The sequence below is a fragment of the Meleagris gallopavo genome, chromosome 3, assembly GCF_905368555.1.
Source record: "Meleagris gallopavo chromosome 3, MGAL_WU_HG_1.1, whole genome shotgun sequence".
Classification (NCBI taxonomy): domain Eukaryota; kingdom Metazoa; phylum Chordata; class Aves; order Galliformes; family Phasianidae; genus Meleagris; species Meleagris gallopavo.
In genome coordinates, this window is record NC_139406.1 from 11,972,114 (window position 1) to 11,999,889 (window position 27,776).

At 40.0% G+C, this 27,776-nt stretch overlaps 1 protein-coding gene across 3 annotated transcripts in view; it reads right to left on the reverse strand.

Annotated features, from left to right (window-relative positions):
• Nucleotides 1-2,066: 2,066 nt before the first annotated feature.
• The window catches only part of FARS2 (phenylalanyl-tRNA synthetase 2, mitochondrial), a 233,585-nt gene continuing 207,875 nt past the window's right edge, over nt 2,067-27,776 (reverse strand). For all 3 annotated transcript variants that reach the window (XM_031552760.2, XM_010708401.4, XM_085220264.1), the window contains one exon: nt 2,067-2,428. In XM_031552760.2, the coding sequence (XP_031408620.1) occupies nt 2,360-2,428 (69 nt within the window). In that variant the 3' untranslated portion in view covers nt 2,067-2,359. The remainder of the gene's footprint in view (nt 2,429-27,776) is intronic.

Here is a 27,776-nt window from a genome sequence, read left to right on the forward strand (position 1 = left end):
TCCAAGATACAGCAGCAGAAGAATGCAACACTGATGCTTTCTAACCTGAAGTCTGCTTTGCTAGTAGTGATGAATATCTGCTGAAAAAACAGGCTTTTAGATTAGATTAATCCTAGAATATATACGACAAAAGCTTTCCTAATCCAAACATACTCAAATATTCCTATTATGCTCACAGCCAGCCCATCTGATTTTATAGACCTTAGAATCCTTCATATAATTAAATTGAGCTTGCTCCTGAAAAAGCTGTTTGTTGTTGCTGTTTTTTTAATCTTAATGGTCCGAAAGTTGCTGCTATTTAAACACTACTTGCAGAAGATGATCCCATGGTTTCAGGTCAACCTCACGGATAGCTCTGCTGCAGTGGTGTCCATTCTGCAACAGTGAGGAAGGTTCACTGTCCATTTTTCTCCTCCTTGCTTTCTCCACATTCCTATGCCCCCAAAACTATCCAATCAGAACAAGGGAACGAAGGATACAGGGAGCAGAAAATGGACTTCATCAATCAATACATACAAAGGAGAATCTTGCAATCTACTCCACCTTAGACAGTATCTTGTTTGCCCAAGAGATGATTATCCTTGCTATAGCAGGCAGATTTTAGTACACTTGTCATATGCAATATCATCAATTACTATCCACATAATTTGCTGCCCAATGTGGTAGTGTGGTTCAGGCCTTATCTTGGACCAGTGACTGCACAGTGCAACGCTCCTCTTCAGTGATTCTCAGTGAGAATCCAAAAAGATGAAGGATGAAGGAGACAGAGCAAGATCAAATGGGCTAGACTGTATTTAGTGATCTTTGTAGATCTTACTTAAAAATAACCAAGTAGGTTCATATGTTGCATAAATGGCATCCATTCTGTTGCCTTGCAGAAAGCCTAGCATATTGTTTTCATAATCAAGTTATTTGGATGACACAACAGCAATTTAGATTAGGATTTGTTTACACAGCTAAATATGTTGAGTAATGAAATTAAAATAAGCTTTCTGCTTCTGTCACATCTGCAATAGTAACTGGCTTCTTACGGTTGAATACAAGCCTGCTGCACAGATGTTTCTTGATAAGGTATAAATCAGTGTTAGATGCTGTTTATTGCAGAGCTTTTACTGCTTTCTTCCCTGAAGGAGGGAATGTTCCCAACACAGCAACCAGATGTGACCTGCAAGACTGTATGAAATACCATTAAAAGGAAAAACAGATCCCTTATTCAATATCAACATGTGCAATGGTTCATCAAGTAATTATCAGACCAATTGAACACCTCTGTAGGACCTAACATCATTACTGCCAGGACTTAGTTATTGTAACCTGAAAAAGCTGAGCATCTCATAAATTGACTAGTGTCTGAAATAGGAGATCCCATTTTAGTTAGTTTTCAATCCCAAACAGCCAAATTTCTGAGCAGCTGCTAGAAAGTAAGCTAGTGTGAGAGATTAAGGCAGGTGCACTTCAGGGCACTGTAAGGAAGAGCTCTCTCCTGCCCCATGTGATATCACTGCTCTGATGATGACAGGGAACAGATGCATACTGCAGTGGTCCCTGTGTCAGGAAAACTGAGATAAGAGATCTCCTCACTTGGGGAAAGCACACATCTCTGAGAGCCTCAGCATGTGGCTCCCTTAACATCTGTGGTAGCAGGAATGTCCAACAAGAAAGACTCACCAATGGCCCAGCATTTTAAGGCAGCCAAAGTCCAGTCCTAGAGCCTGTCTGGCTTTTTCTGGGTAGCAAATGAAAGCGGTGCCCAAGGACTCTGACTGTACAAGAGCCAAACTTCACAAGGTTTGCCTCTTGGAAGGTTTCATGAAGGAAAACCTGCCATTTCTTACTAAAAGAGAGGGAGAGGTAGAAGAACAAAATTGTCTCTGTTCTGCTTCACTCGTTACATGGACAGAAGATCCTGTCAACACAGAAATAATGTCAAGCATTTACTGGAATTTAATGGAACCCAGGGACCAATTAACAACACAGAAAACACTAGGCAGTGTATTTCTTGTTGTAACAAGAGGGAAATCTCACATTACTGCTGCTCCCCACTTTCTTAAAATAAAACGCCTATGTTTTGTCAATTATTTCTTAATAGAAATGTTTATTATCTGGTAATTTCACCATCGCCCACTTATCATTTGTTTCATACGCTAGGTTCAGTCACAGAATTTCTCTTCACTTGTATCCCACATTCCAAAAAAAAAAAAAAGAAAGAAAAAAGAAAAAAAAAGAAAAACAGAAAAAAGGGAAAAAAAATGAGAAAACAACTTTCATTAGGGCATCAGACCAGCAATGCTAGAACCTGCCCTCAACCCCAAGTTCTCGAACTGCTGATTCTTCAATAGCTTGATGGATACGATGCACCTCATTCTGTGTTAAAGTCCTCTCCGGGTGACGGTAAATGATACGGTAGCAATGGCTGACCTTCTTTGTCCTACAAAACACAAACCAAAAGAAGACTCATAAATACACGTGCCTACAAATGCAAATACTTGAGGCCAAACACTTACCCTCTGGACCATTTTTTATTTGCTGCCTAATTTTGTTCCTGTTGCTTGAAAATCATCTTAATGCTAAAGTACACAGTCTGGAGAGGCAGGACTGAGCTGAATTTTAATTTTGTGGCAGAAGACTTTGCTGAAGTCCACCTTATACATCCACTCAGTTTTGCTGCAGGTCTCTAGTTTTGGTGCTGTCTCCAAGGAGCACGCATAGCCCCCTCAGACTGGTGGGGCTGGTGACAGATGTTTGGAAAACACCACTCAAATTCCACATGCTGGGAAGCAGCGCTGTTAGATAATGTGACGCATTTCAGGCCTCACACCTGAAATGCGTCAGCATGGAGAATTCTCCAGCATGGAGGAAGAGTCTCAACACAGCCACAAAAGCAACATTCATTTTTCAACTGAGGTGACACGGGACGTTGTCCTCCATCTCCAAAGTCAAATTGACATATGTACCCTTCCCGTGTACCATGATGGGAAGAAACTGGTCTCCCAGCAGTTGCTGTGAGGTGAGGCAGAGGTCCCAGTCCTCACAGAGCTGCTTGGGATGGCTTGCTTGTGAAAGTGGCCACAAAGGGAACTGCCATCCTCACCCATCAACCCTGTGGAAAGCAGGGACAGCCCAGCAAACTCAGAAGAACACAGCATGACATGATAGCAGGAGCAAATGTCAGAATTTCTTACCCTTTGCTGTGGAAGGAAAAAGACAAAAGCGACCATGGGAAAGAGACATGATTAGTGGGCATAGTGGGTTAACAGTTAGACAAGGTGATCTTAGTGGTCTTTTCCAACCTTAATGATTCTATGATTATATGAAGAATAGAAAGAAAAAGAATAAAAAGAATATTTAACGGTTGCTGAGTTAAGCAAAGGCAAGTCAATGCAAAACTAGGAGCAAAACAATAAGTTGAGTAAGAGAGCAAAAAAAATCTTTACAAAAAAGAATGCGATCCATGTCTTGTTCTCCATCAAAACCAGGCTAAAGTACAGAGCTATTGCAAGAAAGGGGAATCTCTACAACTGCAGTGCATATATTACTGAATTTACATGGCACATCAAGCTTCAGGTCATCTTTCTTCTGAAAACTGCTGAATGTCAGATACCATGTTTATTATGACTTTGTGATTAAAACCATAAGGCTATACGTGCACATACACCAGGATAACTCTTAAGATACTCATTTCAATATCAGAAATGGACACAGGCAGTTTTCAACCTCAGAACAGCTATACCAACTTTGTCCCACCCAACTTTGGTGGGAAGCTTGCCCAACTCCCACTGGCAGTTTAAAAACAAAAACAAAGATTAAAGCATTCCTCCATTTTTCTTTGAAGACAAAGCAAGTGAAATCTGACTAGTATAAGAAATGGCACACTATGTTTCATAAGGTGCTAGCTGATTGCAGTTAACTGCTAAAAAACAGCCAAGAGCTTCCCCAGGGTGCAGGATAAATGTAGAAAAGTGATTTTCAAGAGAAAAGAGGGAAGTATAACTGCAGAGAAGGTGTTGCTCTGCTCTGCTCCACCACTGCAAAGCAGATGGGAGGAGAGAACTAGGGGAAACAAGGAAATGGAATAAGAAGGGTTAGGACAGATGCTACACAGAGAAATTTGATTAAGAGGAAAGGATAACTAATTGGGGCTCAACAGAAACAATTTTCAAAAAAAGACTACTAAGTACCATTACAGCTTGTAACACTTTGACTTTTAATGGCATAACAATCCACCTGGACAAAAACATTTCCAAATTGCTCTGGCTGAAAATCTCTTCAGCAGCTGTACAGACATATGCCTGATCCTGAAACTCTACTATATACTGGGAATATATTGCAGAAAGGAAAGCTATTGCTAACATTTAATGTGAAGTAAGCACATGTTTGTTTAACATAGTTAAGCAGCGGTAGGGGTAGCTACAGCATAATTCCTTCACTGGTCATGGTTAACTGAAGGTAACAATTTCTCATGTCCTGTGTGTTCATGTACTTCCCTCTCTCCACCCTAGTGAGCAGTTCTTTAATGGGCAAATTAAATAGGTCACAATATGATGCATTAGTTTCCTGTGGGAGTTCAGGAAAACAGCATCTTTAGGAAGCATCTGAATTAGGAAAGGCCAGATGTCTCAGAGAGTAGCACTGGACTGCAGTTCAGACAGCTGCAACTGCAGTTAAGCATTGGTATGGGAGATAAAACAGGGATTGCATTAAATGTAATTAATGTAAATGTAATTATAGTTGAGCAACGACATAAATACTGACACACATGGCTGGCTACACATCACTCATGTGGTTGGAATGTTACATTCTTCTTTTAGCTAGGATTATTTGCATATTTATTACTAATTAGAAGTATAACTGTTATTATATAATAATTATTATTATCTCAAAAAAAGACAAAATTTTACGTTTCAGAAAACTGAAGTATTGCTTTCAGGGCACTCCAGCTAACTTTTCAAGGCAGATGAGGAAGAGTACTTCATGGTCTTTTCCCCTTAATACCTACCCTATCCCCAAATAAAATACTAAGACAATGTGATTAATCGCTATCATCAGCTGCGACTGGAAACAATTATTGTCAGCAAATAATACATTTGCTGATTTTCTTTCTTGCTTTGTATGTTTGCATGTTCTGTGAGGACGCACAGTCACAGCCTATTGTAAAGATAGTTCTGCTGCTGCATAATGAACTCTCCCCTGCATGTCATTCTGCAGAATATAGATAGAGAAGCAGCAGCTCTCTACCCTGACCAACAGAAAAACTGAGGCTAAAACCAAGAACAGCAGCTTCATCAGGTAAAAAAATATACAAAAATAATAGTAATATAAAAAAAATGAAATAAAAATAGGAGCTTGAGTGCATGAGGCTTTGTTTACCTAAGCTGCAGGTTGCAGTCACGTGGACTCCTTCTCTCCCATTAGGCTTTAGCTGATCTCAATGTCACAAGTCTCCTCTGCGCCAGCCTGCGGCTCTCAGGTAATGAAACGCAGTGAATATAGTGAAGCACTGCTCCAAGGGAAAAAGAAGATAGGGTTGTATTCTGAGGCCGCAGGAGGAAACAAGAACACAGTCAGTGAAAAAACACTGAAGTGAAACAATGTCTTATGTATTTTTTGGAGGAAACTGTTTTGCCTCATGATTTTAAGGAATTGGCATGAAGCCACATCCACGTGCTAGAGAAATGCTCGCTGCCTGGTCAGATGCCCTGCATGAGGCCATCCTGAAGGTCAGTGTCTATGCTTTGCTATTTCAGCCTGGTATCTTTGCACAGCTAGAAATTAAGGAACCTCGGTCTCCCACTCGTCCAGTAAAATGATCATGAAAGTGAGCTGACACTGGAACTAGGGCTAGAATGAAAGGCAATAAAAAGCAATACCTATGTGTTAGCTTCTCAGCATAGAAATCCACTGATGGATGCTTTCAATACAAATTGTCTATACAGCTGATCCCAGAAGCTACCAACAGCCACACAACTGGATCTGCAGCCACTGGGGAAGCTGCCTCTGTGGTTAGATAAAAGGAAGACACCAGGTCTTTTGGTAACCAAAACATTACTTAAGGAATAAATGTCAGGTGTTGGGTTTGTCTTACTGATGTGCAGTACTGTAACAAGAATTCCCCACCATGCTTTTGTAGAAGGAGCTTTAAAGGGCAGCAGTGAGCTGGAGGAAAAAAAAAAAAACAAGCACTTTTAACTGTGTTCTACTTTCTGTCTTAAGGCACAGAGACTTCTGCATGGAGGCTAGCCCTGCTCTTACGTGGGTGAGGATACAGGAGAATCAGACATTTTTCTAGAAAGCTGGATTTGCTTTGAGGAATAGAAGAGCAGAGATGACAATCTCCCACAGCATCTAGGGGTGAAAACAAGAAATCTCTTTTGTAAGCAAAGCAATGCACTAAGCAGTACTACTCACCACCACTTCTGTATTGTACCTCTTCCTATACACATGATAACACAAATATTAAGATTCTTCTCTCTATACTAACTGAGTTGTGTGAATGAGGTTCTTGGAGGCTCTCCTGAATCTGCAACAGCAATTTGCATCCTATATTCCAAAGAAAGACTTGTTTGTGAAGGATTGTCCTATGAGGGATGAAATGAAAGTACTCTCTCTTATTAACATAATCATAGTTGCTGGAGCCATGCAGAGAGCACAGCTTTGACTTTGCCTTCTGGCTCAAACAATTCTAGAATGGCTCACGTGGAAATTATTTAACTGCAGAAATGCCAAACATGTAGATAGGTATTCTCAACTTATACTTCCCCAGACATGGAGTCTGACTTTCTTTGGAACCAGAAAAACACCTTAAGTTTACGGCAGGTAAAACTGAACACTCCAGCCTACAAATATGATGTTGAACCCTTAGTGCTGGTGACACCACAAAAATCCTTACCAACATCCCAGAAAACTACTTTAAGGAAAGCCAATAGAAGCTGTATCTGTCTGTGGTCCCATTTAGTTTGCAACGTGGCTAATGAGTGAGACCACCTTGGATACATAGTTCAGATATAGCCACCTACATTTGTTGTCTGAAATCTATGGGAAGGAAGGCCTCCACAACTAGTAGAGTTCCTGCAGAAACACATTTAAGAGCTATAACCTCTCTTTAAGGAATCTATCCAGCCAAAGCTTCTCTCTCCAATTCACTTGAAGCTTGCTTCTCCACTTTCCTGTGTTAAAAAGACACCAAAAACTTCAGCATCCAACAGCACACAGAAGATGCAATTACCTCTTCCTTTTTGTTTCACGCTTTCAGACCACATCCACCACTATTATAGTAAGCACAACTGCTAAATGTCATACTATAAATTTTAAATTGACAAATTGCACTCTTTGCTAGGAACCACATCATGGAAAATGGCAAAAGGCTTGTGCTATATACCTTACTGTCAAGGCCAAACAATTCAATTACCATGGTGATATGCATGTAGAATATAGCTGTAATTCTCTGAACAAAGGCCTTTCCCAGAGATGCATTCTCATCTGTCCTTTCAAATGCTAATACTCCATTTCTCTGGAAGAGTGTATTGTTTTTAAGAGCATATTTTTTTAAATGGACATGTTTTTGTTTAAACTGATTTTCATGCTAGGGAAAGGCACTAGATTACCTCCAGAAGAAAGAATTGTTTTAAACCCACAGAAAGCAGGGAATGGTCATTTCTGTTGAACAGCTGATACCTGGCAGAAGCATGGTTCAGTTTCAAAGACAGTTCAGCTCAACATAATCATTCTGAGATTGTCAACATTACTTGACCACTGTGTTGGCTGTTATTTTCTTTGTGGTTTTGATTGTAAAAGAGATGTGTTCATTGAGAAAGAATGGGACTAAAAATGATAGCTATTATATTTCAAAAACTTGAGACCATAATGGACTTTTTGCTATCTTCTATTTGGACATGGTGAAATCTGTACCTGAATACGGAACCTTGAACCTGCTTGTCTTTTTCTCTCTTCTTTTCTTTAATATTAATTCATTTTTAAGCTCATCTCTTATTCTTGGGGAAAAAAAAAAAAAGTAAAAATTCTGTTAATAAGGTTATTGCGAAAAAAAAGAACTGAATGGGATGTGGTGGCAAAGCACATAAACGACATCTGCTAGTTAAGTTAATGAAAGCTAGACAAAAAATGCAAGCACTGAAACTTGTTCACCTTCTAAGTCTCTGAGATGCTCTTATGTATCCATAAATAGGATTTAAACAATTTTCAAGTATCTGAACACTTGGTATATATAATGACTTTCCTTTCCTACCTAAATCTGTCACCTAATTTCTTACATGTCAGAAGAAATCAGAGATCATAGAATCATTAAGGTTGGAAAAGACAACTAAGGTATCTAGTCCAACTGTCAACCCATCACCACCATGCCCACTAACCATGCTGCCCAGTCCCATATCCACATGGCTCTTGAACACCTCCACGGATGGTGACGCCACCACCTCCATGGGCAGCCTGTGCCAGTGCTTCACCTCTCTTCCTGTGATAAATTTTTCCTAATATCCAACCTAAACCTTGCCTGGTGCAACTTGAGGCCATTACCTCTTGCCCTATAACAAGTTATCTTGGAGAAGAGGCTGACTCTCACCTTTTAGGTATTCATAGAGGGCAATAAGGTCTCCTCTGAGCTTCCTCTTCTCCAGACTAAACAATCCCAGTTCCCTCAGCCACTCCTCATTAGGGCCTTGATGTCTTTCCTATAGTGAGGGGCCCAATACTGAATGCAGTACTTGTGGTGTGGCCTCAGCAGAGCTAAGCACAGGGAAACAATTGCCTCCCTGCTTCTGCTGGCTACGTTATTTCTGACACAAGACAGGATGCCACTGGCCTTCTTGACCACCTGGGCACACTGTTGGCTTGTGTTCAGCCAGATGTCAACTAACACTCCCAAATACTTTTCCTCTGCACTGTTTTCCAGCCACTCTGCCCCAAGCCACTCTGCCCCAAGCCCAACACATAGGCTTGTTGTGTCCAAAGCGCACGACTCAGCACTTGGTTTTGTTAAAGCTCATACAATTGGCCTCAGCCCAGTGATCCAGCCTATCCAAACCCCTCTGCAGGAACTTCCTACCTTCATGCAGATCAACACTACTCCCAAATCAGTGTAATCTGCAAACTTACTGAGGGTGCATTCAATCCCCTCATCCAGATCATCAATAAAAATATCAGAGTTTGTCCCTATATTTACCCCTGGGAAACACCACTGGTGACTGTTTGCCAGCTGGATTTAACTCCATTCACCACCATTATCTGGACCTGGCCCTCCAGCCAGTCTTTTACCCAGAGAAAAGTACACACGTCCAAGCCATGGGCTGCCAGCTTCTCTGGGAAGGGACAAATAGAAAGTGGGAAAGAGTCAAAGACTTTACTGAAGTCTTTACTGAAGTCTAGGTAGATTACATTCACTGCCTTTCCCTCATCCACAAGGCAAGCCACATGGTCATAAAATATCAAATAGGTCAAGCATGACCTGCCTTTCATGAACCTAAACCCAGTTATATAATGAAAGAATGTTTCACAAGTATCATCCAAAATAGGAAGTCTCTTACTATTAGATGCATTCACTAAAAGCTCAGTGAAACTATTCAATTATTTATCGTTTCGCCCAGCATTTTGGTCCCTATCTACTTTTTTTTATTTCAACACACCATCTTAGTTTGTTGATGAATGCCAGCAAAAGAAGAACCAACATGAGGGTAGTGTGAGGCTCTTCCCTCTCACAGCTCCCAGCACAAGGGAATCTTGCAAACAGAACAAGTTACACAATAAAACCTGAAAGGATATTTCCCTGGTCCACTGTTACAGGTGTGTCAGTAATACAACACAGTCAACCCACCTCAGATCCAAGCACTTCCCATTAAAGAGCTCTAAAGCCTCAAAGCACCAAAAGAAACAGAATCTCATTCAAGGAACAATGAAACATCATAGCTGTGAAGTATAGGAAGAACAATGTCATTCTCCATTATACCAAAAGAATATCCAAAGTCTCCATAGGTTAACATGATAACTGGTGACACAAAATTTTGCTGCCATGGAAAGCCAGAAAAATATCGCAAAGCCATAGGCTTCAGGACTGTGGTTAGGCTTTTTATTAGTTTTCTTTCTAATACAGCTCATTGATTGCTTGAAGAAAGTAATGCTCAGTGGTTGTACATCAGGTATGAAACCAGTTTGGTATGAAACCAGGATAGATTCCAGCACTGGTGCAAACTGCTTGTCCCTCTCCAATCTCCCTCTCTTTGGGAAAACCATGTATCAAGCACAGGTATTAAGGAGTTGATTCCATAGAGATTTAAATATGAAACTGTCAGAGATGTCCCTTTTCATAAGACAAACTTTGCTCTCTCCAATCACATGAGGCCTCTTCAGTTTCTAAGGGTTCACCACTCCATCTAGGGAGACAGTTCAAAATCCTGCTCTAAATCCAGGGAGGTAGGCTACAGTCTGAGTATCTTCAAGAGTTGCTGACAGCACAGTAACCTTGGAGCACTCACCATGCCAGAGAGAAGCAACTTCATGCACTTTTAATGGAATGAGTCTCTCAACTTACCAAGGCTGAAGCTCTCAGGAATAAAAGGAAGCCCTGCAGTGGGCATCCACATAAAGATCAGAATGTGTGCAAGCTGATGTGGCTCAGAATATGGTTAAAAAACAAACAAACTTCTTCATGGTTACCACTATACAAGAACTATACAAGTGGAATAATGATAGGAAAAAGCAAACATTCTGATACAAATGCAAACATAATGATTCAGTGAAACAATTGCTACTCATTGCAGTGAAAAACAAGAGAAGGTAAAATATTTGGGACATTTAATTATGTGCTAAACATAGAAAAATAATTGGATGCTGAAAGCATGAAAGAAAAAGTGATAGTCTCAGCATCGCACAAGACATAACACCTGTTGTGTATACAGCACAGAGTTTTATTTATCTTTGCTTTACCTGGGTTTAATTGTAAAGGTTCAGTGACAAATGCTTTTCAATCTCTAATCGGGTTTTCACTGAAACAAAATGCAAAGGGCAATACTTTTTGTTGGTTTTGTTTAAAATTTGATTAATAGAGGCTTAAACATTTGCCAACCCAGCAACCAAAAGAACAAAGTAACTTGATTTGGATACTGTGCCTCATAGGAATTGCTGCCTTGCCTTTTCTCTCTGTGTAGTTCAGAAGCCACAGCAAAACTACATTTCCCATGAGAGGCCAAGGCTAAAAATTCCCATCATGAATTATACCCTTTTCTGTAAAAGAAATTTGGTTGACATAGTTGATGAAGAATGAGAGCATACTGAGGAGAACAGAAGCATACATTCTGCATACAACACTGAAAGTCCTTGCAGCACTGGCAGTTAAAGTGTTCTGACTGCTAGCCAGCAAATAATACCAAATTCTCACAAAAAAATTTACATTTTCAGTGAATAAAACACAACAAATCAACGTATTTTCTGTCACTGCTGGCTTTGACACTTTTTTCACATTTCTGTTGGCCTCCTTCACAAATGATTTAAAGAGAGAATAAAGCAGCTTTGGCAACAATAGGCTCTGTAGATCTGGAAGAAGTTAATGACTTAGAAAATATAGTGCACTGCCTTCCAAGGCAACTGGCTGGTAGTGAAGCAGGTCAGGGACACAACTTGCTTGCAAAAAAAAAACTTTAGAAAACATTTTTGCAGAATTGTTGTGCTTCTCGTGAAAAGATATATTTACATTCCCCTGAGACACGGTAAAATAAAGTAAGAGGATCTGGTCCTGCGTCTGCCAAGAAGCAGTATTAGTTCCATCACTGGTCATTACTCACAACAGCATCACTGAAAAGTTTCCAACCACTGGCAACCAAAATGCCATCTGGAAGCACTTAAGAGTGACAACTTATCTCAATAATTTGAACAAAACCAACGTGAGAGGTGAATGTGGACTCTTTCAAATGCTACCTAAAATATTTATAGTAAAAATGTTAAGTGTGATACCTTTTCAGTTCCTCTGAGTGAAAGATCAAAGAAGAGAAATATAAATATTTAGCAGTTTTTTCCCCCAACTACATGTTAACACTAAAGGCTACAAAAAGTATTACTAAAAATAACACTGCTGTCAAATTAAAACATATTTCATAATCGAGAAAAAAGGGAATTTATATGAGAATTTAAAACAATTTATTCTCCTAAGAAATGAAGATGGATAGGAGTGACAGCATCTCTATCGAGCGCTAGCAGAAATCATGGTCTACAAATTTAGGTGGCAGACAACTGCATGGTAAGGACTGAATGTCGGTTCAGGTACTTGTGTAGCTCTCGTCACTGAGATTAGTGGGTTTGTCCTTACCACATCCAGGAGTTAGGTGCTTAAGTTTCTTTTAAATTTAATTAGAGGCAAGGTAAAGAGGGACATGGCTCTGGACACAGATTGAGAACCTGTATGATTTTTCCAAAGTCACACAGCAAATCAGTGACAGAGGAGGGACATGAATGAGTGCAGGCACAGGCCCTTTGATTTACCTTTCTTTCAAGTTACTCTTCCTACACATGCACACTTTTAGTTACTCTTCTTTTCTACAAACTGGATAGCAGCCTTGGAAATAAAATGGGCTATGGCAGAAAAAAGCAATTCATCCCATATACAATGGACAGGATAACCAAATGTGCTGTGTTTGGCAGGTGACAAACTAAACAAATACAGAGAAAACAGGTGAGAGAGAAGATGGAAGAGAAGAGTTAACAGGAGGATACAAGGGGCTTCAAGATCAAGAGCAGAAGTGGAAAGAAATCACTTGTCCTTTTTGTGTAAAAGCAGCAAATTAAAAGCAATCTGCAGCACTTGAAGGCAACTCAAAAACATCTGTACATCTGCATGTGCAAATACAGGGAGTTTCTCAATGGGCTTGCTTACACAGTACCTGTAAAAACTAGTGCAAATTCTTCAGCTGTTCACACAGTTCAGTGTTCTTTATTACTTCCTTCCACTCCATATATGATTTTTCTTTCAGAATTGTCAGATTCTATGAGCCTTAATCTGGCAAGCTGGTTTTGTTTTGAAGATACACAAATTCCCCACTTTCCTTCCCTGAGGATGGCTTGGTTTCACATAGACAGTCACAAGAAACCTGTTTTTATTACTTTTCTGACAGTTGCTGCCTTGGGAAGACAACTAAGAAAAAATCCTCAAAGTGAGGATGACTATTGGCCACCAGACTGAACTACTATTAACAAACAAGAAAACTATCTGACTGTTAAGTAGGTTAAAAAAAACCACCACCAAAACAATAAAAACAAATGAAAAAAACTCAAACCCTCTTGCTGGGTCCCATCAGCATGGACAATACACTCACCATCATGTAAGACAAAAACCCTTTGTCTTATAGATGAGGCTTGCCTGGTTATTTCGAATAAAAGGATGGTGGGGAACATTAGTTGTACTAAAAACAGCCAAATGATGACAATATGCAGCAATCAGGTGCACTGGACAGAACTTCTACAGCTGTCAAAATGAGCATTAGTTTGGAAAGTTCCAACTGATGCTTGGCATCTATATCATTAATATTATGCCTACTCTGTAAAAAGACAAAAGAAAGGAAATGTGAGTATGATACGGTGCTTGCACAGTGAATGCCTCCTACGAGAAGATGATATGAGCATTCCTTGATAAAACACAATGTGGGCATGAAGACCAATAGGTGAGGGGACAAAATGAAATGATTCATTAGTAAAAACTATAAAATTATTGCTCTGCTACTAAAGAAAGGAAGACATTGATACATTACCTTAGAAAGACCAAAACACCATTTTTGCTAAGACTTCTTAAAAGGCCAACTGATCCTCTAACAACTGGGAAATAATATCAGCAAAGAAGGGATAAGACTTCAGCCCAGGATGGGGAATACACAGTGAGAACTACGCTAAATCAAATGCTCTTAAATCGCCCAAGCCTGATGAACTTCGCTGTAAGATATTTAGAAACAAGTGGAAGATATCCCACAGCTGTTATCAGTTGTCTTTGAGGTCACCTTGAGGTTACTTGGAAGGTAAGTAAGATACTAAATGTTTGGAAAATATCACAATGCTTATTTCTGAAAATGAAAAAACAACAACAAACTACCTAAAAAAACAGGGGAAATCTAGATCAGTTATTTTTATTTCAAATACCTGGAAAGACTCTGGTGCAGATAACCAATGCAATTGAAAGCACATCAAGGATATGGTGGTTGATGCCCCATCCCTGGAGACTTTCAAGATGAGGCTGGATCAAGCCCTGGGCAACTTGATCTAGCTGTCCATGTCCCTGTTCATTGAAGGGGATTTGGTCTAGATGACCTTCAGAAGACCCTTACAACTCTAAGGATTCTATGATTCTGTAATTCTACGGATATAAAAAAAGACAAAAAATAGAATACATGGAGGTATCAAGAAAATTCAGCCAAAACAATATAATTTCCCTAATCTTTAGGCTAATTAATAAATAAAAGTATAAATTGCAGCAAGTAGCAAACATGATGTACATGTAGGGATGTGTACACAACTTAAGAGTCTGCTTAACCAGATAAGAAAAAATGGTCTAGGATGAATATTCCACAAAACCGAAAAATTCTAAGAAGTTGCAGGTGATGTCAAAAAATTGTCAGGAAAGATATTTAAATATATAATGAATTCTATATAATGAATTATATAGAAAATGTAAAAAAGAAAAGGGAAAAAAGAAAAACACTAGATCCAGTTGATAAGATTAGGTTACAAAATATGTCTTCATCACCTGTTTCATCTTGGAGGGAGCTGCATAAAGGCAGATGAGCAAACCAGTGATCTATGTGATTGCTACTAACAGGTGAAACAGCTGGAGTAGCTGACAATAATTTGTTGCTTCTGGAAGCAGTCATCCACAGTTTGTAACCAAATCTGAAGGATTCTTCTCGTAGGGTTCTTCATCTTGGCTTCCGTATGATGGAATATCTTCATTAATGGAATAGGTGATGCAGAAGCAGTGTTTAACCAGCAAATTACATTAAACTGGGTAAAACAACAAGCGCATCTGAGGACAAGACTAGTACAATCTTGACAAACTGGAAAAGCTGAAGGACAGAATTCAACCAGGACAAGTGCAAGCTTCTGTATTTTGCCAGGAACAACCAGCTGCACACACTAAGAATGGGAAACAACTGGGTATATAGCAGTCCTGCACAGACAACATAAGGACCACAAGGAATGACAAGCTAAAGGTGAATCGGTGATGTTGTGCTTTCACCTAAGCAAACATCACTCTGGGATGAAGTGCAGGAAGGCAGCCAGATTGACATCCTTCTACTCTACTTAATGCTGATGCTGGTTCAGCTGAAGTACCCTCAAGAAAGATGTGAGACAACTGGTGGCAGATCTTCAGGGAGCAATGAGAATGAGTCTAGATAACATGAATTATGAGGAAAGACTGAGGGAATGCTGATTGCTCAGCATAAAGAAGAAGGAGCATTAAAACACCCTTCAAATACATAAAATACACAGCTAGGTAATAATCTGTTCATCAGCATTTATAGGAGGCAGGAGAAGAAAGTAATGGGCTCAAATTGCAGAAGTGTTCTGCTTGTAAACTTGCTTGGAAAGGCAGTGGGGTCATTCACTGCTGGAAATTTTTAAGGACTGGTTATACAAGTGTCTGTCAGAAATGCTATAAGTAGAACTGATCCTGCTTTGGAGTGGGAGGATGAACTAGGTGGCAATACTCTCCAATTCTGTAGCATAAAATTTAACAGTCTTTAAAGTGCAGCAAGTTACTTGATTAGCAAAGACAGCTCCAATCAAATACACATCACAGGTTTGCTTATCCCATTGCACTAAAAGGACATGGGGGAAAAAAGTCTGGTTCAGGAAGCCAAGCAAGTAGGAAATTCAAATCATGGTTGCTGTATGTGGCAAAAGAGATCTGTTTTACCAGCGTTATATCCCCTGGAAATAAAACAAACATGGAAAAGCTTCTGGAGGGAACAGAAGAAAGAGACAGACAAACTGAGAGGGAAAAAGGAATCACCTGAAAATGATGAAACCTCTGTAGGCCAGCAACCCTTTCATTAGTGTTGTAGCCATTGCTGAAATACAGCAGATAGGAAAGCAACATGCTGCTGAGTTATCTTTCAGTGACTAAAGCCAATGGAAAAATAAAACCAACAGAAGAGAGAAGACCACTCCTTAAGACAGTAACCCAAAGGGAGAATGTCACTCATCTGTCTGTCCCTTTGCTTCAGGGCTGAAATGCCTCAGGAAAGCTCTAAGGAACAGTCAGAGAAGATGCTGCATATTTTTGATATGTTGAACTGAAACTTTCTTTTGCATGCTTTTCTGATTTTATATCAAGAACTTAACCCTTTGCTTTCAGCTATCTGCATTCACTTTGAAGTCCAGGCAGTTCAGAATGAAAAGGATAAAGTCATGCTTCCAAAAAACAATGTTGCCAATAAGTCTGTAGGGAATCTGCAACCAGATACCAGTCCTTGTATGAAGACCCCAATGAGGACAACTATTTCGACGATGATGGCCTCCCTACATAGAAGGTGATTAACTTCATGCGTTGTTGCAGGTAGAGAGACTGAAAGATAGAGAGGAAATTACATGTGCAAAGACATAGTACAGATCAGCTAATTTCAGAATAGAAATACATGGAAATGCAATAGAAATCTCAGCTTGTGGAACCTCTGTATAATGCTCTCAGCAATCATCCATGTTTTCCTCGTATTTGTACACACTATTCTGTTTCCCCATTCTCTCTCACTCCTGCTGTTCCGTATTCACTTACTGTACCCCTTTCCCACATACACAATAGATGCAAGGAAAGAGCTGTCTTTTCCTTTACCTATGCTGCCTTTTGCAGAAGGGAATGAGAGGCCATGACTCTGCTACAAACAAAAACAATCCCATGTACCTCTACAGGAATACACACATGTAAGTCCATATATGCATTCACAGCCATCGCTCCAAAGACTTTTACTAACCTCTGCAATTTTGTTTGGACTGGTAAGACCACTGGTTTCACAGCAACCTTGATGTTTACTAAAACTTTTTCAGAGATTAAATGTTGATCTCATAAAGGTTCCACTGTAGATGTGTTCTTTTGTTCCTACATGAAATATGAAGTTGCCAGGGAACAAATAAACTATTTATGACTTATGCCTGTACAGTAACGAAGAATGGCTTAATGGGGGCATGTACCACTTTGAAACTACTGCAGTCTGTTGTTCCCTGAACTGGAGGCTCTTACACAGTGTTTAGGAAGTATACTCTCTTTTCTCCTCAAAATAAGATCAAATTCTTGGCACAATTGTCTAAATCATAGCAGAAATATTTATACATGACACAGACTCCTACACGCAGTCCCACATGTCTGCCTTACTTGTAGGTAAATCACTGTAGGTTGCAGACTGCTGCACCCAGACTGCAGCAGCTCCAGCTAAATGACTGAAATTAGCTCAGTTACTCTTACATTATGAACTTTAGAGTTACTTAGGAAGACACTGATATTTATTATACATAAGATGCAGCAATTTGGTGGCTTGACCTCGAACTCCATCATCTCTGCTAGTACATCTTCCTTGTGTGAATCATGGTAACAAACAGAGGAGGAGACTGTCCATCTGCAGGTAGCCAGCTGCCCGAACAGTCACCTTGACAGCTGTCACCACACTTAAAATCAGCAGCTTGCTTTCTATTTTGCCTAATACTTGTGATATCCAGCCAGGATGGCTAGTGTTCAAACACAGCAGTAGCACTGTGTTTTGAAACGCAGTACCAAAGAATATGAAAATCATTAGGCGTGGATACTGCTGAGATTGTTACTCAAGTTCCCCTCTGAACCATCTCCAACTACTATGTCTCTGCACTGCACTCACATGCATGCACAAATTCTTCTCCCCAGCTCGTGACACCTCTCTCTGCAGAAATGGCTGGACAAACACTGGTGCTGGACGTGCAGAGTCAGTGAGAATACAGCGGCTTAAAATGAAAGAGATGATAGAGGAAACTCTGTGGCTGTTAAAAGACAGAAGATGGAGACCACAATACCCATGATCTTTTTGCACTGTCATCTCTATCTGCAGTGAAGAGCCAGAGAGACAATTTGGACAACCCAGTAAGATCGTATCAGCTGAGGAACATCAAGCAGATAAAGGTGCACAGATATCACAGATCCCTCAAGCCCAAGTGCTTTTCATCCACAAGATTTAATCAGCATCATAATACTTGATGCTATTGTGATTTTGCATTAGCATCCATAGGAGGAAATGTTATCTCCCTTTTCACTTGGATAAATCTACGAGAGGAGTCAGAGTATCAGTACAAAGGGCAAGTTGCAAGGGATTTGAACAGTTACACAACAGTCAAAACACCTACAAGCATTTCCAAGATGGAGCAGAGCTTACTTATACTGCTAGCACACCTGCACAGGCAGGGACAAGCTACCTTCTGGGTCTCTCAGATCCCAAGAGAGACTAGTTCTGATTTTATATACTCAACAACACATCACAGGAACTCCACAGGAACTAATGGAGTGAAAAAGCAATGAAAAAATCCAAATCAGTCTCTGCATTCATCTACAAAGCTCACTCTTACTCTATGTTGGAACAATCTTCATTATTAATTAATTATTTTATTATTATTATTATTATTATTATTATTATTATTATTTTAAGCTTGAGCCTGTATCTATTTTCTTTTCCCCGAATATTGGGCAAGCATTTCAATAGCACATGGGTGAGTCAATAAAACAGAGGTTTCATATTCATCAGCAGGTCTGCTTGCCCAAATCCTGCTGCCCTGCTTCTCAGATTTGCCCTACCGCTCTCAGCCAGCACCCCTGTCTGAGTGGCTGCATGGGAGCTGATGTGGCTGAAAAAAAAACAGGTAGCAAAAAGAAAAGAAAGACATAGATCCCAATCTGGTTCACTGAATAGCCACACCAGTCATTGTAGCTGCACAGTGCAGGGGGTGAGAACTGCATAATCCTTATGCTGCTAAGAGAAATGCATGTGGAAATAGTTGGCAATTCCATATAATCACTAAAGCACATTCATGTATGAAGTTCATGCAAAAATAATATGTCCAAAATGGGACTCATGTAAGAGAAAGGAAAAAACATGTCTGGCTGTCCCCAAACGCTGCTAAGTGCAGTGTCCTGGCCTATTCCCATTGAAGGCAATGGAATGACATCTCCATTATGCCAACTGAGGATTTAGCTGACATTTTATAAAACAAGAGGGATGGGTCCCTGGATAGCAGTATTTTTAAAACTGATGAGCAGAATCAGTTAGTCTGATCCTCTTCTTAAAACTGATGATACACCAGTTCAATTGGGAAATAAGTAAACATATTTGAGACTGCATGAGCGGAGGTAAGCAAATACAGCTATGCCAGCTGAACTTTGCAACAGTATGAATTCTTTTGCCACCATTTAAGATTGAGGTCAATAGTTTAAGCAGACCTTACATAAGTAGGAGCTTTCCTAAGGCTCCTGCTTGAGCACAAGTTTAATTCTATGTAGGCAAAATTCTCCTTTCTGGTTAATGTAATACAAGTCCTGAAAAGACAGACTTCTACTTGTAAGCTCTATTTTTTGGTACATCATAAAATACAGCAGCATTGTTTAAGAGATTGCTTTCATTAAAGATTAATCTGTTCACAATCACTGCCTATACCTGTTTGTTTGTATTGTGAGACATCACCGCAGGCTGACTGCATGGCTTTCACAAACTAAGAAGTGGAGCTGGAAAGAAGTAGGTGCTGGGATTGAGAGAAATAACCATGAACCACTCATTTGCTGACTGAAGGCAAAGTTGCCCTTAATGAATAGTTACATGGAGGATATGAGATAGTAAGTGGGACTGTTATGAAACTTAACCATGAGATACTTTGAGTAATGATCTACAAAGCTGTTAACTGGATTCAGAGTGCTTTTGAGTCATTACCATATAGGACTGCTTTGCTCTGAATGGTATATGAAATCCATATGGCTAGAGACATTAAATGACTTACTTTTGGTTAGAGAAGAAGATGGAAATGAGCACACATTTACATGGATCTTCAAAAATAAAAAATGAATAATAAAAAAGAAATCAGCTGTAGTTACATACCATCCGTACCAACAGTACTTTATCACTGAACTTTTAATTACAGATGTCCTGTGACTGAGAACTAGTAGGCATGAAATTAGCATGAATTTCAATGTTTGGGGAACAAATATAGTAGGTTCACTGGACTGATGTATCTGCTATGACATCAACTCAAAATAAAATGAGGACCAGCTAGAAGGATGCTGAGTATAAATATAAATCACTCATCTTTCACCTCTTTGAACGTTTTCACGTTCAAACTGAGATGCAAAATGAGCTGAGCACTTAACACAAAAAAGAGCAAATTACAAAACCACCACTATGACTATAATTCATTCTGGAGTAATTACTCCAGCAAAGACCAGGGCTGAGCTAGTCAGACAACTCTATTATCTTTCACGAAGAAAGCGTGATTAGTGGAGAAAATGTCACATTTATATTTAAAAACTGTTTCAAAGATGATTTGTATCTTTTGGCACAGCTCAGCCATCTTAAAAATATTGTGAGAGGCAGAGACAGCAAAGAGAACTCCTTTTTTATGATTTCTCACCCCTGCATTCAGCCACTGAGTTTAGCTCGAATATTCAGTATCTCAGCACTTGGCACATCTCATGTATCAGCACTGAACTGCTCTCAGCTGATCCTCAGGGATGCAGCACTGGCTCTCCTAAAGATGAAGGCTCCCTGCACAGAGTCTGTGCAGCACAGAGCAGCAGGGCAAAGAGGAACTGCGTCTTCTTCATTCCCTGGAAACTCTGCACATATCATAGAAACGTAGGACAGACCTGAGGAGGGTTCACAATTCCACCTCTCTGCTGAGTCTGCACTTGGCACTTCTCCTTCAGCTTCATATTAAATTTGATGTGGCATCTACTTTTTTCTCCAGACCCTGTAAGAACCCTTCATAAAGAGTACATCTTTCCTCCCATTATAAATCTGAAATAGAGCACCACAAAACACTGACTTGATCTAGATGACCTTCATAGGACTGGTGCTGAAATTCTGATAGCAAATGATCACAACAGCTACATGTGGCTTAAAAACCACCTGCATCACCGTGTAGTGACATCCTAGCTCCAAGTGTTGCATGGCTTGCAAAGGTCACAACTGAAAGGATGACTGGACCAGGCTGAAGTCATAGGCATTTTTGTTTTGTTTCAATCAAGAAATGAACCAAATAAACCTATGCCTTTTTGAAAACTTCCCATCTAGTGTTATAAACCCAAATATACACACGTGGTATCTGTGATGTTCACTAGCTTCACCCTTTCCATTCAGGATAAGCACACCTGCATTATTTTGCTTTCTACAGTGAGCAGAGGCTGGAAAAACTTGGTTGTAAGTCTTGAAAAGCAGCAATGAAAACAGGTTTAAGGAAGCAGTATACAGACAGAAAGAACTACCTATCTTCTGCTTGAAAGCAAGAATAATGACTGAAGAGTTACAGACAACGCTAAAATGAAATTTAGGTGTACTCACAGACTGTGATACTTGAATTACAGTTACAGTGAATTACTGAGCAACCATTCATCAGCTGAACTGCTGGAACTATGTCCATGCTTCTAGTCATACTAGCAATACAGTAAAATGTACTGTCTTCAACTGTTCCAATTAAAAATATTTAAGAATGTGCAAACTTTCAGACTATGCAGATGAGCAGAGGTGGCAATTCATTTAGCTACAAAAATGGGATAAATTCCAGTTAACTTATTTATAGTTGTCTGGTCTACTTAAACTAACATGTTCATCTCTGATAAACACCAGACATCTCTGAATATGGCAGGATATCAGAAGGGAAAGGGGCTGGGAAGGACAGTGAGTGACAAGGACTTGCTGACTGTCATTAAACGAATCATTTAACACATGAAGAAAAACACAGGCACTTCACTTAGCCTTCCTAAGTGAAGCTCAGTAGAAGCTCCTGTCCAAATGCAATGTACACATTTGACATACCTGGATCTTGTGTACAGGACCACCTCTGCTCATATCAGTGGTCCTGCTCCAGGGCTGCTGAACTCCTGCAGGAGATAGCACCACTTCCAGTAGTAATCTGGCAGTGCAGAATGGCAACACGTGCTGCAATAAAATTCCTACTATGAACTAAGAGGGCAAAACCTTGCATATAAATGCTTGACAACATTTTCTGAAGTACTATCTTAACTACTTATGGCTTCTTTTCATTAGATATTTTAATAAAGCATCTCAGTGGAGTAAATGGACAAGAGAGCAAGGACTGGTATTTGATATCTCAGCCTCAAACTTGATAGGTAAAAATAGCCTTCTTCTCTCCATTTATCATAATTACGATGATGAGGAAACACTACATCCAAACACAGATGTGACTAGCCAAAACAGTAATCTTTGATGTGGTAATGGCTGCAGAGATTACCTGCAACATGGAAAGGCAGTAATCAACTATTTTTGTATGAAAAGAACAGCCTCTGGGTGAAGGTAAAAGAATCGAGACAACAGTGAAATGATTCATAGAATCATAGAATGATAGAATTGCTCAGGTTGGAAAAGACCTTCAAGATCCTCAAGTCTAACCACAACCTAACCATACCACCCTAACTCTAACAACCCTCCGCTAAATCATGTCCCTGAGCACCACAACCAAACGTTTTTTAAACACATCCAGGGATGGTGACCCAACTACCCCACCCCCTCCCCCCCAAGGAGCCTGCTCCAGTTCTTAACTACACTTTCTGTAAAGAAGTGTTTCCTGATATCCAACCTAAACCTCCCCTGGAACAACTTGAGAGCCATTTCCCCTCATCCTGTCACCTGTCACCAGTGAGAAGAGACCAACCCCGCTCTCACTGCAATCATCTTTGAGGTATTTGAAGAGAGCAATAAGGTCTCCCCTCAGCCTCCTCTTCCCTAGACTAAATAGCCCCAGTTCCATCAGTCTCTCCTCGTAGGGCATATTCTCTAAGCCCTTCACAAGCCTTACTGCCATTCTTTGGATCTGCTCCAGCACCTCAATGTCCTTTCTGTACTGAAGTGCCCAAAACTGAACCCAGTACTCGAGGTGAGGCCTCACCAATGCCGAGTATAGGGGCAGGATGACTTCCCCAGTCCTGCTTACCACACCATTTCTGATCCAAGCCAGGATGCCATTGACCATCTTGGCCAGGTGGGCAAACTGCTGGCTCATATTCAGCCAACTGCCCATCAGAACAGCAAGGTCCCTTTCCATCAGGCAGCTTTTCCAGCCACCCTTCCCCAAGCCTGTAGGGTTGCCTGGGGTTGTTGTGACCAAAATGCAGGACCCGACACTTGGCCCTATTGAAACTCAGACAGTTTCATCTCACAACACATCCATTTTGTAAGCCCATATTTTTGTGTTCCACACAAAAGCAGAGATTCATGGAGAGCAAGTAGAAGCTTGAATGATTTTGGAAGTTTGTCCGGATGAAGGCATGAGGTACTTTGATTAATTTGTTTCCTTTAAGAAATGCAGTAGCCATCAAATGATCATAAAATAGAGCCACGATTAAACAACTCTTTGGAGATGAGTGTGGAGATGCCCACACACAGTATATCTACCCTGCTTCCAGGGAAAGCATGCAGCTCACTCCAAGTTCTGTGCTGTGTTAGACTGCTCCCCATCCTCACCCTAGCTCATGTACAGACTTCCCAAAAGCTGGGCAAGCCTTTGATTTATATTTTTCCATTTACATTTAGAAGACTTTCACAGACACAACTGAGATTTTCCAAAGTCAAGTCCTGTCACATTTATAAGAGCACAAAGAATCCATGTAAGAACTGGAAACGAATTTGAGAAAAACAAAGACATATCTCAGTTAAACTTTAATATACGTAGATCTCTCTACTGTAAAGCAAAGTGTGTATAATTGGAAAGGTGGAAATACAGTTCTAACTGACATGCAATTCTGTGTTATTTAGTACATAAGCTCTAAACACATCTATATATTGTTATATTCAACAGCACAGCACTCAAATAAGAGTTCAGAAATGAAAGTACTTCCAATATTTTTGTGTTAGCTGAAAATTGCCAATAATTTTTGTTGCAAAAACATTTTCCATGCACTCTGAGTATTCCTCTGAGACAAAAATACTTTGGCTGTGAAAATTACCCATTTTACAAGTGTCAAACTATTTTTAAATCCTACTCTTCCTTGTGCTCATCTGTGTTTAAAAGAGCAGAAATTTATTTGTGAAATTCCCTGAAGAGAGGAATTTGGAAAGGAAAGGTAGGTGGGAAGCAAAAAAAAAGCCCAATATGTATTTTCTAGAGGGGAAGGTTATTAAGCATCCAATTCTGACACTTCACACAAAACGAGCATCACCTTACTTCAGCATGGTTTTGCTGAAGTCTATGAGATGCTCAGCACTACCATGAAAAGCAGGACCAAAATCTGACGCTGACATCCAGCATGTGGAGGGGAGCAGGAGACCTAGGCAAGTGCCACATTCATCTGTCCCTTTACATAACACACTGCATGATCACAGAGCAAATTTGTAGAAGGTGTAAGTAGGAGTGCATATTCACGGACTTCATCTTAGAGAAAAATGAGCTGTTCCACAGCACTTGAAGGTGGAGCTGGGTAAAGGGAGTTGTGGGATGGAATGAAAAGATGTTGCCTGAAGCACTCCCCGAAGCTGGTAAACAACATGTGTTCAAGTCTTTATTCGGAAGCAGATGCAAGATCTTGGAGTCTTGGACCAATGTTCTTCCCTACCCAATAAAGCAGCACTATTGCAAGCCTCTCTTTGCTGTCAACGGAGGGATGGCTGACAGATTTCAAAAGCTGCAAGCCCACCAGACTTCACTAATTCCATGAACCTTTCTCTTTTTGGTGCATTGAGAGAGCAGACAGCCTTGCAGCATTCCTCTTCCTTCTTTATAGTGGGATAGTGCTGCAGGCAGTATCCTTTGTAATGAGGAATTAAACATTTGAAAGGTGCAAAAACTACTACAGGATCAACTCCTTAAAGAAAACTAATATATCTTCTTCCTACAATCATCCTAAGGAACTTTTATTTTGTTAATGGGAGACTTCTGTAGCTATGACACTACATCTGGATATAAAACAAGCAAGGTGCACTTCAAAACATTTGAATGACTCCAGCTACACCTATTATAGGCACACATGTCAAATGTGGGTACTGGGGGACACATTAAGAATTCCTGCCTGCATAATGTGTTTCCTGCAGCCCAGAAGGAAAATATTCTTTAGTGCAATACAAGCCCAAGTTCATGTTTAAAGCAGGAACTGTTGATCCCAATTGGATAAAGCATAAGATTTTCACTACGTGGAGGAAAGAGGAAGGAATTGCTTGTCAGATATGTCTCTGAAAAATTTGCTTACAGGAACACGTTTGCATGTATAGAGCAAGGACCTATTTTTGGGAAAAGGGTGTCTCCATGAAGGTTTCACACATCTGTTTTGATTAACTGCCCTGGAGATTTCCTGAATTGGTTTTTCTGAAGAGAAATCTGCACAAAGCACTGCAGAGCTTTCCATTCCGCACAGGCTGTTAACTCTACTGGAAGAAGACAAGCACTGAATGAACATTTAATGTTACTCAAGACAGAGTTGAGATTACGGCAGCAAGGAAGGCACAGAGGCAGACATTTCAGAGAGTCCACAGCTCCCTTTTCAAAGGTATAAAGCAAAATGAAAAATGGCAAAGCCACTCCTGCTGAGTTCTACTGTAACATGAACTGCAGCTCTTCTGCCAGTGCCTAACCAGGCACGGAAGCACAGATGAAAGCAAACAGTGTCAAAAGACAGAAGAAAACTTCTTGCATGGTGACTTGGCCGGCTCTCAGACTGTAATAAGACTTAACTGTCTTCCTTCTACCTGCAAAACTGTCAAAACTCATAGCCAGGATTTAAGCTCCGGCCTTCTAGGAATAAGCCCAGGGTCCCTGAACCCACATGGTGCCACAGAAACATCTGTAGAAGCCTGGTCTCAAGATAGGAGTAAAGGTATCTTACAGTCATGTCTTGTTTGCAGGTGATTCCTTCAGCCAAGCAGCCACCACCCTCCCATTCAACACAGGCAGAGTTAAAATGCTCACAGACAGCACTGATTTCCATTTTCTGCGTCCTTCCTGCAACTAGCTCTCTAATGGGCTGTTTCACAATGTTCACTTTGCCAAGACTGTATTTGTTTATTTTAAAAGATCACCAGGAAGGCCTTTCCTCTCAGTTTATAAACAGAGGGAAAATGGACTCAACCGAATGTAAATCTGGGCACAACCTTCCACTCTCCAGCTCTTCCACTTCAGCCTGTATGCATGGGAACTTATTTACATGGACGTGCAGCACTTGCACACTGTTCCTTTTGCCTGCCATCTACTCTGATGCTGTTTTATGGGCTCTACTGACACAACCTCCCTACTTTGCCATGCGAGGAAACACAGGGGCTATGAAAACAACTTTAACTGCTGGCCAGGATTCTTCTGCTAATTCATACAGTTTTTAATTCCATGCCCTTTAGGTCTATAATAAATATTATCCCCAATAAGTTGGAGCAAGAATTAAGCTAATATTGAAGGAATCTGTCAGACCACTTATTTATTGTTCTAATTTTATGACTGCCTTGGTGCAAATCCTATCAGACATTGGCTGGATCTAAACAGAAATCACTAAATCATCCAATGCACTAATTCAATAGAAAAGCAGAAAAAGTACTATATTAAGTATGCTATAAATGAAGCTGCTAAATCATTCATTACTCAACAGTTTTGAAATGCTTTTTGTTGAGTAACTAATAAAATTTTTTAAAAAATCTACTATTACAACATATATTTTCCAGGACATTTACTATGTCACATGTTGGGTTTACCTTCTGCACAGGTATTCATCTATCAGCATTTACAAGTATTTTAGAGCTTACCTAATGTCGTCTGTGCTTCGTCTTTGTGAAACATTCAGCTGATGAAATACAATTATATTCATATTCAAGAAAGATTTACTTTGAGTGAGTGTGAAATTTACTTTCCCTGGGGACACTCTGCATAAGAATCTGGTCTGTTCCTTGTGATCGCTTTTATCTCCACCTAGGTTCACAAAGAGGTGAATGTATGCAGGCACTCACAGGATCAGATCCAAAGCTAGACCTGGTAACCTGTTAGGCAGTTTCACTTAATTGTGATTTAATGCAGTAAAAAACTCTAATGTATTCATTTGTAAATCAGAAATACCACTCACCTAGGGGAAAATTTCATTGCAAAGGTGCAATTGTGCCAATTCAAATATGTTTATTGAATTCAATTAGAGATGATATTTCTGATTAGCCTGGTCATTACCTGATGAACCCTACAAGGAGCAAAGGGGTAAAGAAGGAACAGAAACAAGGCTGCAGGCCATATTTTAAATGCTGAGGTGCTAAAGCCATTGATATTAAGAATGCCCTTTTGATGAGGTCAGCGTCTATGAAAACTCTGCAGTCACATTTATACACTAGTCAATGCTGAACTGCATCAGTATCATTTAATCTCTGGGGGAAAAGTCTTTTCTGCTGATCATTTTCATGACTCTGAAAAAACACCATATTAATACACACCAGAAAGAAAGATTTAAAAAATTCAAAATGCTAGAAGTTCTTTCACAAGTCTCTTTTTGATGCATGACATAGAAACAGTGGCAAATCCTTGTTCCAGCTGGACCAAGGAGAACCCCCAACAGGAAATTCAACTTTCATCTTTAAAGAAGGGAAAAAAAAAGAGGGGAAAAAGGC